This window comes from Beta vulgaris, chromosome 3 (genome assembly GCF_026745355.1).
Source record: "Beta vulgaris subsp. vulgaris cultivar EL10 chromosome 3, EL10.2, whole genome shotgun sequence".
Lineage (NCBI taxonomy): Eukaryota > Viridiplantae > Streptophyta > Magnoliopsida > Caryophyllales > Amaranthaceae > Beta > Beta vulgaris.
The window spans coordinates 29,262,067-29,276,069 of record NC_079204.1 but is presented as its reverse complement, the minus strand read 5'-3'; the positions used below and the strand labels follow the sequence as shown (position 1 = coordinate 29,276,069).

At 37.8% G+C, this 14,003-nt stretch overlaps 1 protein-coding gene across 1 annotated transcript; it reads left to right on the top strand.

Annotated features, from left to right (window-relative positions):
* The first annotated feature begins 10,993 nt into the window (after positions 1-10,993).
* On the top strand, positions 10,994-12,073 carry LOC130590786 (uncharacterized). The gene has a single exon (XM_057393340.1). The coding sequence runs from the start codon at positions 10,994-10,996 to the stop codon at positions 12,071-12,073; it is 1,080 nt and encodes a 359-aa protein (XP_057249323.1).
* Positions 12,074-14,003: the final 1,930 nt, after the last annotated feature.

The following is a 14,003-nucleotide window of genomic DNA, read 5'->3' as shown; positions in this document are numbered from 1 at the left end:
GTTGGAATCCATACTGGTTTGCTATAATCAGGGAAGGAGGAGTTTTAGTTTTCAATTCACAAATGATAACAATCTTAAGAAAGTCACTTGTACAAAAATCTCGGATATCAATCAATGCATTTTTCTTAGAAACCCCTTGAGTATTCCAAAAACCAATCTCCATAATTATTTAAATAATAAAAGACAAACCAATAATCTTCTGTAAAAGAATGCAGTCAATTTTTTTTTGACAAACTTCTAATGTGCATCCAGAATCCAATAAAATCTTTTAAATACATATTGAGAAACATAACTCTTATAAGGTACCACCACCCTATTAAAGTTTTATCGAAAGCAACTGTTCTAACATACACTAGAGATAATGACACCCTATATAATAATATAGACATATTTAAAAGGAGTATTCAGTAGAAGATGCTTTCTTAAGAAGTAGGACTAAGGATTTCCACGTCCTTAAAAGAAAGACAAAGCTCATCTGGGAATAGTGGTGTCGGAAACATATCTAACTGCTAGGTCAACCTGATTCTGACCTGACTTAAACCTGGTTCGACCTGTGAGGGTCAGTCTCCAGACCTGTCCGAAACCTGACCTGGGATTACCCATACCTGACCGGCACCCGGTAAGATTATATCCTGACTTGTTTAGATAGACCTGCTTTCAAACCCGAACCCGACTGTAATCAACAAGATATTATTCTAATTCAATTATTTTTTTATATCTACAAAATCATTATTTAAATATGTTAATTTATAAATTTGGATACATTCAATAATTAATTAAATAAAAAATTAAATTACATTCAATTTGACTATTTGAGGGTTACACTTTCAATATCATTTATTGGTTTATATTTTATTTTTTATTTATTTTTGAATTATTTATGTACATTAGTCTCTTGTTTTAATTTGACATTTATTGATATATATTAATAAAGTCACAATCTCAACATGCATGATGTATGTATATACAAAGTATATTAACATTTTTTTGCTTATCCAAAACTTTGGTGTAATTTTAGTACATATCATTTTTTGTTATCCAAATCTTTGATGGACTTTTAGTACAAGTCAGTTTTGTAATTATTGTGGATAGGATTATTTGATCCCTTTTCGGCTATTAGTTTCTTAGTATTTACTAATGTCATCTTATTAATTTACTTGTTGCTTTGCATAATGTAAATGCTTCCATAAAATACTATAGTTTAATTATTACACAACATATATTTAAGAACTTAGCTTGTTTGATTGAAGAACAAAATTAGGCAATTGAATCGAGATAATATAATATTATAAATTAATTCAAAATAGAATATATATGTCACTATTATACAAATTTACAAAAATCAAATTGCTAAATTTATAAGCAGCAAGCAGCCAACAATAACAACCAAAAGCTTTAAGCAGAAATAACAACAAAGCCAGAACAGCAGGCCACAAGCAGCAGGCCACAAACAGTAGCAGCAGGCAACAAGCAGGCAGCATCCAACAACCAATAATATCCAACAAACGCAGCAGCATCTAACAACCAACAGCAGCACATGACCACGACAATTTTAAAAATTATAATTTTTTAGGCTCTCAGATCTTATAACAAATTTCGAAAAACTGTTACCAGAAGAATCATCATCGAGCACTTGACTCCATCAACATCACAAAAAATAAATATGTAAACGAGCCACAAAGCACGCACTATGGGCAAGCGGCAATTCCTAAGCTCATAAAAATGTCTTTGGCTCTCAAATGTGTATCATGTTCTTTTAGATGCCTAGAAAAAATGCCGCCTCACAGAGATAAGGGCAACAAATAATTTTGGAGTTGAGAGTCAAAAACACGGGTCAAATTCTGTCAAAGATAATATAAAACCAGCAAAGTAGCACCATCCTACAAGCACGACAACAACCACCACCATCAAAGCAACATAACATGGGCATCAACAAAAAAGAGAGCAAATAAATCACGGAATAGAATCAAAGTCAATATCACTAGGTTCACCAAAAACTCCAACATCAAGAGTTTCTTCATCCTCAATTAGGGAATAACCTGAAAGCCAATTTTGACAAGTAACTCAAGCTTCAACACTTTAGGCAACAAACATGAACAATACTTAGTCAAAATTCTACCTCCCATGCTAAAGGAGGATTCAGATGCATTAGAGGTTATAGGGATAACTAAGATGTCTCTAGCCATACTAGCACAAACAGGAAATTGAACCATATGATCACGTCAATGTGAAAGAACATCAAAATCATCAACATCACTAACAAAAGAAACAAGGGGGGCATCAAAGTATGCATTAATTTTAGAAGTTACACCTTGAACACTAGAAGAACCAACACTAGGGCTAGCAACACGACCATACTCTTTAGCAAGGTTTATTTTCTTATAAGGCCGACAGGTAGATCTTAGACGAAATTGACAAGGATTCACATACTTTTGTCCAGAACTCAAAAAACCACTGGAAGAAGATGAATATGTTTGAGAATAATATGTATATAATTCTGTAAAATTATCAACAGCAATGTTAACACGTTTTTCACACTCGAAATCAGCATATAACTACCGTATAAATAACTAACAAACTGTTTTTTAAAACATGGATCAAGCATGACAGCAACACAAAGAATAGGAGAATGATCCTCACAATACTTGTCAAACTTTTCATACATAGGTTCAACCATACCCTTAATGTAATCAGTTAAATGTTTATGAGCATTAACAATTAAATTCTCAACTAAAGCAATATTAGAAAATTAAAATACAAGTTTGCAGTTGGGTACTCAGAACCAGAAAACAACACTGTTATATCATAAAAGGTTCCAAAAAATCACAAACATTTTGTATGATTTCCCATTCAGCATGTTCAATTTCAATTTCATACCCTACCTCAAATTTAAGAAACCTATCAATAGCTTCCCTTCCTTACAAACAATGACGTAACATTAGATAAGTGGAGTTCCAACGAGTACAAACATCATAAATCAGCTTACTGCAAAATCCAGTATTAAAATATTTAACACAATCACCAAATCGTTGAAGTCTAGCCATATTTAAACCAATGTAAGTAACAATTGCATGCAATTTTTTAACACTCTTATCAATCATAGACATACCCCTTTGTATAACTAAATTTAAAATATGTGTCGAACATCTAATATATATGAAAAAACTTACCACCACAAACTAAAGGATTAACTTTGTTCAAATCATTAACAATTTCGATAACCATAACATTATTAGAACTAGCATTATCACAAGTCAATGTAAAAATCTTATCTTTAAGACCCCATTATTGAAGCAAATCCAAAAAATATCTACTTAATTCTAACCGGTATGGGTTGAGGACAAGCCCAAAAGACAAGTATTTTAGAACGTAGTGTCCAAGATTTAACAACAAAGTGAGTTGTAAGTACCATATAACTATCATTCATGGAAGTCTAAAGAACATAATTAAAACAAATTTTACAATCCAAATTCATCAACACATTACGCAAACATTTTTTCATAGTCTCAAACTCATTAACACAAATCATAAGCATCGTATTCCTAGTTATGTGTTTCACTCTAAGTTCCAAATAAGACAAAAAAACCCTAGTCCTAACATGTTCGACCATAAGTAAAGGATAAGCATGGACCATTATGGCTTCGGCAAACATACGACAAAATGTTTTTTGGCAAAAATTCTTTCCGGCATCATTACTTTTAACACTTAATAAATAAGAATCACATTTAGACAAATGCCTACTTTGATTAGTAGTACCTCTAGCACTTTCGGCACGCAAATGATAATTTTTACAATTGATGCAAGTAGAATATATCTTACCATCCGCTTTGTATAAAACAAAATGCTTCCAAACAGCAGAAGTGCGTTTACCAGATAGTGAAGGATCATAAAAAGCAGCAGAAACAACATTACCACCAGTAGTAGTAGCAGCAGAATTTGATTGAACAATTGAAGCATAATAATAAACAACGATATCAATGTCCTCTATTTATAACTAAAATTTAAAAATGGTTTAAGGGTTAGCATATTACAAGATCACATGCAAAACTCAAACAAAATAAATAAATAAAAGATATGAATAGTGATACAACTATTTTTTTTAACATGTATATGTAGTAGGGACTGATAATCTAATACAAATAAATAAAAGAAGTTTATCATATATATGTGATTTCTATGGTTTTGTCAAATATGTGATTTGATGAATGAAACACCATAAGTGAATAGAATTCATGAAATATTAAAGTTCCTAATCTAAGTCATTAAACTGGACATAAATGACTTATTAAAGGGATTAGCATATAAGATTGATTGATAGTGTCGTTTCATGGGCTATGGAAACATAGAGATGTTTAATCAATCATATGGATATGTATAGTTGATACATAGTCGAACTTGATCTACTTAGAAGTTTTATAACTTTGGAATATATTAGTAGATTCCTGAGACATGAGTGGAACATTACTTAGCCCAATGATTGGTATAACTTTGATACTGTCAAACGTCATGCCGTAAAAGGGGACTATAAAGGCAGCGTTCAGGTTGTGCAAAAAGTTGAGTGGGAGTATTGGTTACTACAAGATTGGAAAAGTCCTCCTATATGAGATATGATATGTGTCTTGGCCCCTTGAAGAGCGAAAATTGAAAATGCATGGCCGTGCTCAAATGGATCATTCGATGATCATTTGTTAGACAATTTAAACTCGGATTTCACGGAATAATTTGAAAGCTAGTATGGATGATATAGAAATATGATCGTACTATCAAATTAAGACATTAAGAGACTTGAGGAATGAAAACATTGCACACTCGTCTCGGACAAGTGGGAGATTGAAGGATTTATGTCCTCGACTTAAATGCAATTACTAATATATAATGGATCGTATGATAGAGATAATAAATTCGTTATATTGGGCCGTCTATACATCTTGCTAGAGAAAGCTATAGAACTTCGGATTAGTTAATAATAAACCCGAAGCCCAATGTAACGGATCCTACAAGGTCACACATTAAACTTGGATCAACAAAATAAGCCTAGAGCCCAAGAGAGGGCCCTAGGGTGGCCGGCCAAGAGATAGAAAAAGGAGAGAAGATTCTGACCTAAAATATACTTATATATTGGGTTAGGGAGAAAAGAAAATCAACAGTTTATTCTCTTATTATTTTCTCTCTCCTATTATCTCTCTTCAAAAGTCAAGTGATACTCCACGAAATAAGAAAGAAGTTTTCTTCCTTTCCAACTAGCATTGGTGGAGTGTTGATCCGGGTTGGTGGACTAAGTAGAGGAATCACATATGAGATTCTCAATCCGGGTTATTCAAGCTTTGTGGAATTCACGCTACAAAGGTTATTTCTAAACTTGTATGTGATCCTTAATTGTATATGCATGTGATCCTGATTTAAGTGCTTATGAATTTGATTCATGAAATTCCGCTTTATAGTACTTATAGATTCCTACAATATTAAGATATCCTATATTAACAAACAATTGGCAACATGAATATTGCTTCTAACTTAACAAATTTGCTTAAGATGGAAATCTTCCACATAATCTTTTGAAAAAGAGGGTGACTATCTTTACTAAACAAGCTAAGATTAGACAACCATAGTTTTATTGTTAATTGAATGTACTGATTGATATTTTCCTTAACTGGATCCTGTTGCAGATAAAATGAAAAGCCTTATAGGGGCAAAAAGGTAATAAGCACACTCTTCTCTATTCCAATAGGTTCTACGACCTAGAATGGAGTATGAGAAAAAGTTTTTAATTGAGAAGAAATTTGTTTTTAGATAGGATCATAGGAGAGTAGAAAACGGAATAAGACTCAAGAAGTTGCTTCTAACTATTATGGATAAAATAATTAAAGATCTTTCTTTTACAAAAGTGATTTGGTATAGAAAAGGAAATACATTTGCATGAACACAATCTATCTACTTTGGCTTGCTTGCTTGAGTTCTGATAAGGATGAGACGACACATGAAATTTCGTCCTAGGTGCAAAACACCTGAAGTCTTCAAAGGATGACCAACTAGAATCTAATGTCCACACTCCACATCGCAATAGCACACACCAGCAACACGACAATAGGTAACACAAACCCATAAGAATTCGAGCTAAATAATGAAACTGAATTCCTTACAAAACCAACAATTACAATTTTTTCAAAAAAGCTAAAAACCCTAGGCATGGGACCTAATATGAATTTAAATGGAAGATAAAAGAAACCTTTTATCCATCTTACAGACTGAAAGGTAGGGCCGTCTCATAAAATTAGGGGCCCTGTGCTAAAATAAAATTATAAAGATTAAATTTTTTGGTGAATAGAAGAGCCGGAAGAGTTATAAATGGGCCTTTTTGGAGAATAGGAGAGAAGAAGAAAAACACCAAATAGAAATCAATCTCTTTATATTTATAATTAGATTTAGGTTTTTTTTTTCTTTGAACGGACAACTTATAGAATTGGACCCTTATTTTTCGGGGGACCTGTGCAGTTGCTCACCCTGCACATGGCCTTAGCGATTGAAATGGAAAACTTTATCTGAAGAATCCAAAGAGAGGACGGTAAATATTCTCATAACTTGTAGATTGATTTGGAGGAATTGTTAATACAATTGGAGAATATACACTGCCAGGAGGATTAATAGAAGAAAGGAAACACTAATTAAGCAAATTTCGACATGAATATAGTCGAAATTTATGGCTGGAATGCCAAATTGGCTAGGGTTGTTGCTTGAGGTTGAAGATTTTTTCTTTGGCTCTTTTTTCTTTATCTCACTTCTTTCTCTCTCATTTTTTTTCTTGATATCTTGTTGTGTCCCAGGGCTATAAGTAAATTGCGAAAAGTCTAGAGTCCAATCCAGTCTAATCCAAACTTGTCGGACGGAACTGGACTCAAATTTTTTTGGACTGGATTCGAACTCAAATTCTTATTGTTTTCAAGTTTAATTATTTAAATTCTCTATTTATGCATTTTTGTGATTATTACTAATTAATTCATGTATATTATATTTTAAGGCCAAAAAATCTATTTCTTTACATAATCTATATAATCGTTGGTTTATGTATGTTATTTCTGTGAATTTATTTAGTTTCTATGTATAAATTCTTATTTATATGTATTTTGTATAATTTTGTTTCTATATAATTTATTATTGTTCTATATATATGTTTGGTTTGGTATGTTTTTAGACTAATATAATGGGAAAGTCTTGCGCCAATTTACCTGCAGACCTGCAGGTCTGCATTTTTTTTAGACATCAATTTACCAATTCTGATGCGGTTCTAATGTAAAACCGCATCAGATTGTTCCCATAATCTGATGTGGTTTTTCCCATGAACCGTATCAGATTATGATTTCTGATGCGGTTTCAGACCGCATCAGAATTTGTTAGAGAGCTGCTGCGACCCCACGTCCCCACATGATGCGGACCAAAACCGCATCTGAAAGGCTAGTTTTCACCGCATCAGGTGGGGTTTTTTCCACTAGTGATTAGCAACTTATATCCAATTGCAACCTAGTGATTTAAACTCACATACTAGCTTATTATGATGAATATCAACCCAATTTACAAATCCTCTATCGTTACATTAACTATTATCAATTTACTTTGTAGCCTCGACATTTAGTTCTTAACCAGTTAATATATGACTATTATAACTTCTCCATCGTAATACATTACACTCATAACTCAACCATAAACTTTGATTATCACAATACTTGATAATTTAAATACTATTTAAGTTCAACACTAATCATCTTCAATAATCCATAGTCTTTCTTACTAAGGAGATACCCCGAGCTTTTATTCGTCCTCCATATTTTCATTAATAATAACATTAATACTAACTATTCAATCACTAATCAGATAAAAGACATCTAATTTGATTTCCTTCAACCACCTCTAATTACCTCCACAACAACAATAATAACGATAACAATAAAAGTTAACTCAACTAGAACATACAATAACTAATTCCCAATTCATAATTCATTTACATTATATATAGTTCCAATTTCTCGTTTATGAATCTCTATGGATAATATCATCATACATATTTCATAATTCTTGATGAGATAGTGAACTTGAGCTCCACATAATCACCTTAAGAATAACACTAATTACTATTCATTGTGCTAGAATTTTGAATAAAGAAAGTAATTTGATTCACTCATTACTATAGACACTATTTTACTGTGTCTAAAAATATCTAATTGATCGATATAAATAATACTCTTAAATAATCAACTCAATTACCCCCATGTATGAACTCTTTATTTAATCCAAATATCCGTTTAAAGAAATTAATCCAACTCCCTTAACTAAGAAAACACACAACCTATTAATATGCAATTAATGGGTACATATGATGTAAAAAAGGCATGACTGCTACACAAACCTTCTAAGTTTATGTATGCAAATTTATCTTTTTGGATGTGTATATAAAGTAAGTAGGTTTGTAAATGCAGTCAAGCTCAAAGAATCAATATGTTTCGGTGGTTCAGTTTCAAAGGTATGATAACAACTTTTGTAGTTAATCAATTATTGTAAGTGAAACAGTTTAATTTTCTAGTTCCATTTTCAAATTTGTTGTGGTAATTCATTTATCAGGGACTATGAGAAGCATAATCAGTTGACACATAAAGCATTAGCGAATCATGTTGTTATTGTCATTAAACAATCTCATCATTTGACCTCTTTCAACCCATTAGGGATATGCAATTAGATAGAACATTGAAGCCTTGGATTTGATTTTAATCCTTAATAGAGTGGTGAGTCACTTCTGGAGCAAATCAAGCCAAGGTTCTTCATTTGGGTCCCATCATCATTTGGGTTATTGGTTTAGGGTTTAAGGGACTCAAACACTAAAGTGTAACATCAAAAATAGATTGATCTAACTCAACCACAGACTTCGTAAACAACGAACACCATGATTGAATTTGCAACATAATAACATTCAAACACTACACACTTATCATTAGCCATCATAATCAGCAATACTTAACACAACCCATCAGGGATATGCAATTAGATAGAACATTGAAGGCCTTGGTTTTGATTTTAATCCTTAACAGAGTGATAAATAATTTTTGGAGCAAATCAAACCAAGGTTCTTCTTCATATGAGCCCATCATCATTTTGGTTATTGAGTTAGGGTTTAGGGGACGCAAACAATAAAGTGTAGCATCAAAAACAAAATGATCACATCTAACCACAAACTATGTAAACAACCAACAACATGATTGAATTTGCATGATAATCACATACAAATACATCGCACTCATCATTAGCCATCATAATCACATAAAAACACAACACACTCATCATTAGCCATCATAATCAGCATAGTGAACACAACTAGGGGACTCATAGCATGATTTGCATGCATCATGCATCCTTCAGATCCACTACCATTCAATTCAAATTGTAAAAACCAATTCATTACAACCATAATCCATTCCACACAAAGAGAGTTAAATTCTTTTTCTAAAGCTGAGAAAGAGAATAAAAGAAGAAATTCACAAGGAGACTCAAATTTACAAAACCTCATCAGATCACAACAGAAATTCATAATAGAAGAGGTCATAAGAAATTCACCCAAAGTATGAGAGGGTAGAAACAAAACCATAATAGAGTTTGGACTTAAGGGTAGCAGAAGAGTCAGGGGACACCTCAACCGCTTCTTTTTTCGGACTACTCTCACCGCTACTCCCATCACCGAAGTCGTCACTCGGCTCATCATCTAATAAACCCTGCTTGGTTGGAGCATCACTTTACTACAGGATTTTGTATGCGCTACATCTCTCTTCTAGTTCAAAACCTTATGTTTGGGCCCCTGGTCTGGTCCAATAAAATATCAAAAGGCCCTTCACCTAAGGCCTAGGTCTCATATACCAAAGAAGATTCACCAGCTTTTAGGGAGCAAAAAGTTGGACCTTAAAAAGGTGGAGGCTCCCTTAAGGTATTGGGATCTCCCCCAAAAGGGTTTCTTGTCTGGCAAAATCCCCAACACTATAAATACCAACAGTCCCATCAGTGAACAGGTATTTAATTCTCACCTAACAAAACCAGAGCATCTCTCTCTAGACTGGATTACTTTCTCTCTATACCTCAATCTCAACTGACTTGAGCGTCGGAGGGGCTTTCCCGGAAACACCCCCGGGCCAGTTCTCCTTGTTTTGCAGGATTGGAGACTATGAGACTCGGGATTCTAACCTAACTCGGGATTTGAATCTCGCCTTAAACATATTACTCTTTTGACTAGTTTCTAGGCAGAAACAGTTTGGCGCCGTCGTGGGATACTACATCTCAAAGTCACGTACCGAGAGCAACATGGCACCCCGAAGGAAAACCACCCGAGGCTCACTGTCTCGTCAACCCACACCTCTCCAGTCTCACCAACCCAATGTCTTGGTCGAATCCCTGGCCATAGATGACGAGGGGACGACCCCCCGTAACGACGAGCATTCTGCTCCCCGTGATGACCCAATGCCATGGCGGACATTGACCGGATTGCCCGATAGTTGAACGACAACATGCAGAGGAGTTTGCGGGAGCTCATAGCCGGGATCCCCCAGCTCAATCAAGGGGAGCCCCGAGAGATGACCCGGGCAGAGCCTCGTGGCAGGGATAACCCTCCAACTCACGTTCCTAAGCGGACCGAGCAGCGAGTTGTAGGAGAGAGATCCCGACAGGCTCCCTCTCAGAGGACACAGAACTCGGATGCCAGGCGCATCATAGAAGAGAACTGGAGGCGCAGAGCGGAGCAGGACACTCGCAACCTCTTAAATAAGAAGAGAGAAGAAAGGGAAAGGACACACCGAGAGGAGCAGGCTCACTCTCAGACCCCGAGGAGGGAACGGGAGAAGTCTCCTGTCGGGTCCAAGAGGACGAGACAAGGAGGACGAAGCAGATTCAGGCCCCCTCGGAACAAGGCCAACACCTGATCAATCGGGGAGTCCTCAACTTCATGACCCCCTTCAGTCGGGAGATCATGGAGGTACCTAACCCGGGAAAGGTTAAGGTCCCCACCATTGAGCAGTACTCGGGCAGTAGCTATCCCGAGGATCATATGGCAGCACACAAGGCTCAGATGAGTGTGCAGACAGGGTGTGAGGCCACCTGGTGCCGCTACTTCCCGACAACCCTCAAAGGGTTGGCGCTCAGTTGGTTCTCGGGCTTGTCACCTGGCATCATAACCAACTTCTCGGTTCTAGAAGCATTGTTTCACCAACACTTCATTGCTGGACGTAGGCACAAGAAAACCAGTATCCACTTGATGTCCATCAAACAACAAGAACACGAGAGCCTTGCCGATTATATCAGGCGATTCAATGAGGAGTCACTGAAGATTTCGGATCTTCAAGACGGGGTTGCCTTCACCGCCTTAATGTTAGGACTCTGGCCGGGAAAGTTCAGATGGTCTCTCGCCGAGAACGAAGTTACCACTTTCACCGAGGCCATGAGTCGCGCTCAGAAGTTCATTCAAGCCTCAGACATTTGTAAGCCTGTCGGGGAAAAAGCTAAGAAGAAGAAGGAAGAGCTCCCTTACCGGGAACCAAACAAAAGCATGAGGAATCACCAACAATTGCTCCCGAGAGCAGTAGATAACGGGAATGACCCACGTTTTAACAGAAACAGGCGGGAGATCTACTTGGATCTCAAACACAAGTCGGTATTACCCATTCCCCCACCCATCAGTATTGATCAGAGATTATGGTGTGAATACCATCGGGAGTGTGGTCATACCACGAAAGACTGTCGGGAGTTAAAGAAGGCCTTGGACCACTTGGCTGATCAAGGAAAGTTGAATAGATACATCAAACAACCCCGAGAGGAGAAGGGGAAGGAGAAAGAAGCAAGAAACGATAGTGACAACACCGACGGGTATGTTGGTGTCATAGCCGGGGGCCACGCCTCGGGAGGATCATCTGGCCGCGCTCGGAAGGCCCATCTTCAAGCAATGACGCATCGGGTGCTGGATGTGGAACCTGCAAAGACAGGATGCCCGGTAATGACATTCGGGGAGCCTGACCGGCACTTACACCCCCCCATGATGACCCCTCGGTCATAGAAATGAAAATAGCAAACTCTCGGGTGAAGAGAATCCTTGTTGACAGTGGATCCTCAGCCGACATCATCACACTTGACTGTCTGCTCAAACTGAAGTACACCGAGAAGGATGTGATCCCTACCAACCAACCGTTGATTGGTTTCGGAGGCAGGTCGGTCTACCCTCTCGGTTATGTAAAGCTGGCTGTAAGACTGGGGGAAAGAGAATAGGGAAGGAGTCTACCAGTAGATTTCCTAGTTGTTGATACCCCGCTACCTTACAATGCTATCATGGGCAGGCCCACCATGAACAAGATAAAGGTTGCCATCTCGGTATACCAGCTGCTGCTCCAATACGAAACCGATGATGGGCATGTCGGGAAGATTTATGGGGACCAGCAAACAGCCCGGGAATGTTATGTCAACAGCTTCCGAGCCAGAGCACCCGAGGAGAAGAAGGAAAAGAAGAGAAAGAGAGAGGAACCGACAGAAGCCCCCGCGGGACTCGGGGTTTATATATCTGAAAACCCTAAGTACTATGAACGCCCCCGACCTGTGGAGGAGGTCGAAGAGGTCGTGATAGATCCAGAAGTCGGGCATACATTGAGTATTGGCTCAAACCTCAATACCGAGATCAGGGATCACCTGGTTCAGACCTTGAAAGAATTCAAGGATGTATTCCCTTATTCAGCTGCGGACATGCAAGGGCTGAGCCCCGACTTTGCTTCCCATGAGCTAAATATCAAGGAAGGGTTCCGCCCTATCAAACAAAAGCTTAGGCATCAGGGTCCCGAGAGGAATGCCGCAGCTGCAGAAGAAGTGAAGAAGCTACTAGAGGCGGGAATCATCGAAGAATGCCAATACACTGAGTGGTTGGCTAATGTGGTCTTGGTGAAGAAGGCCAGCGGAGCTTGGCGTATGTGCGTCGACTTCACAGACCTTAACAAAGCATGCCCCAAAGACAACCATCCCCTCCCGAAAATTGATAGGTTAGTCGACTCCACAGTGGGTCACGAGTTACTCAGCTTCATGGACGCCAATGCGGGATACCATCAGATCCCCATGGCTGAAAAGGACCGAGTCCATACTGCCTTTGTCACGGCCCAAGGCGTGTACTGCTACAAGATGATGCCCTTTGGGCTAAAGAACGCAGGGGCCACATACCAAAGAACCATAAACAAGGTCTTTGCAGAGCAACTCGGGAGGAACATAGAAGTTTATGTGGATGATATGATTGTCAAGAGCAAGAAGAAGAAAGATCATGTAGATGATTTGAGAGAGACACTGGCGACACTCAGGCGCCATGGTATGAAGCTAAACCCCAAAAAGTGTGTGTTCGGGGTAACGGGAGGCAAGTGCTTGGGATTCCTGGTGGATGAAAGCGGTATAGAAGCAAACCCCGACAAGATTCATGCAGTGTTGAACATGTCTTCGCCCAGAAACGTTCGAGAAGTGCAGAGGCTGACGGGATGCCTTGCTGCCTTGGGACGCTTTCTGTCCCGATCAGCCGACAAAAGCTTGTTGTTCTTTAGGGCCCTAAAGAGAAAAGAGTTCAATTGGGACAGGGAGGCTGAAGAAGCGTTTCAGCAATTGAAACAACACTTAGCAACGCTGCCTAAACTCATATCTCCCTTCCCGGGAGAGACTCTTTATATATACCTTTCGGTATCAGAAAATGCACTCAGCGCGGTGTTGGTTGCAGAAAGGGAACACGACTACAATTCGACTCTTGTGCCACTAATAGTATTGTGGCATAAGTTTGATATTCTCGTGGCAATGTTAATTTGCCACGAGATTTAAACTCAAATCTTCTGTGGCACACGTTTGTGTGGCTAGATAGTGGCCACGGAAAAAACAACCTTGTGGCATAAAACAATTTTGTTGCCACGAATAATACCATGGCAAAAAAAAACCCCTGCCACAAGTATACACATGGCAATTTGAATAATCCA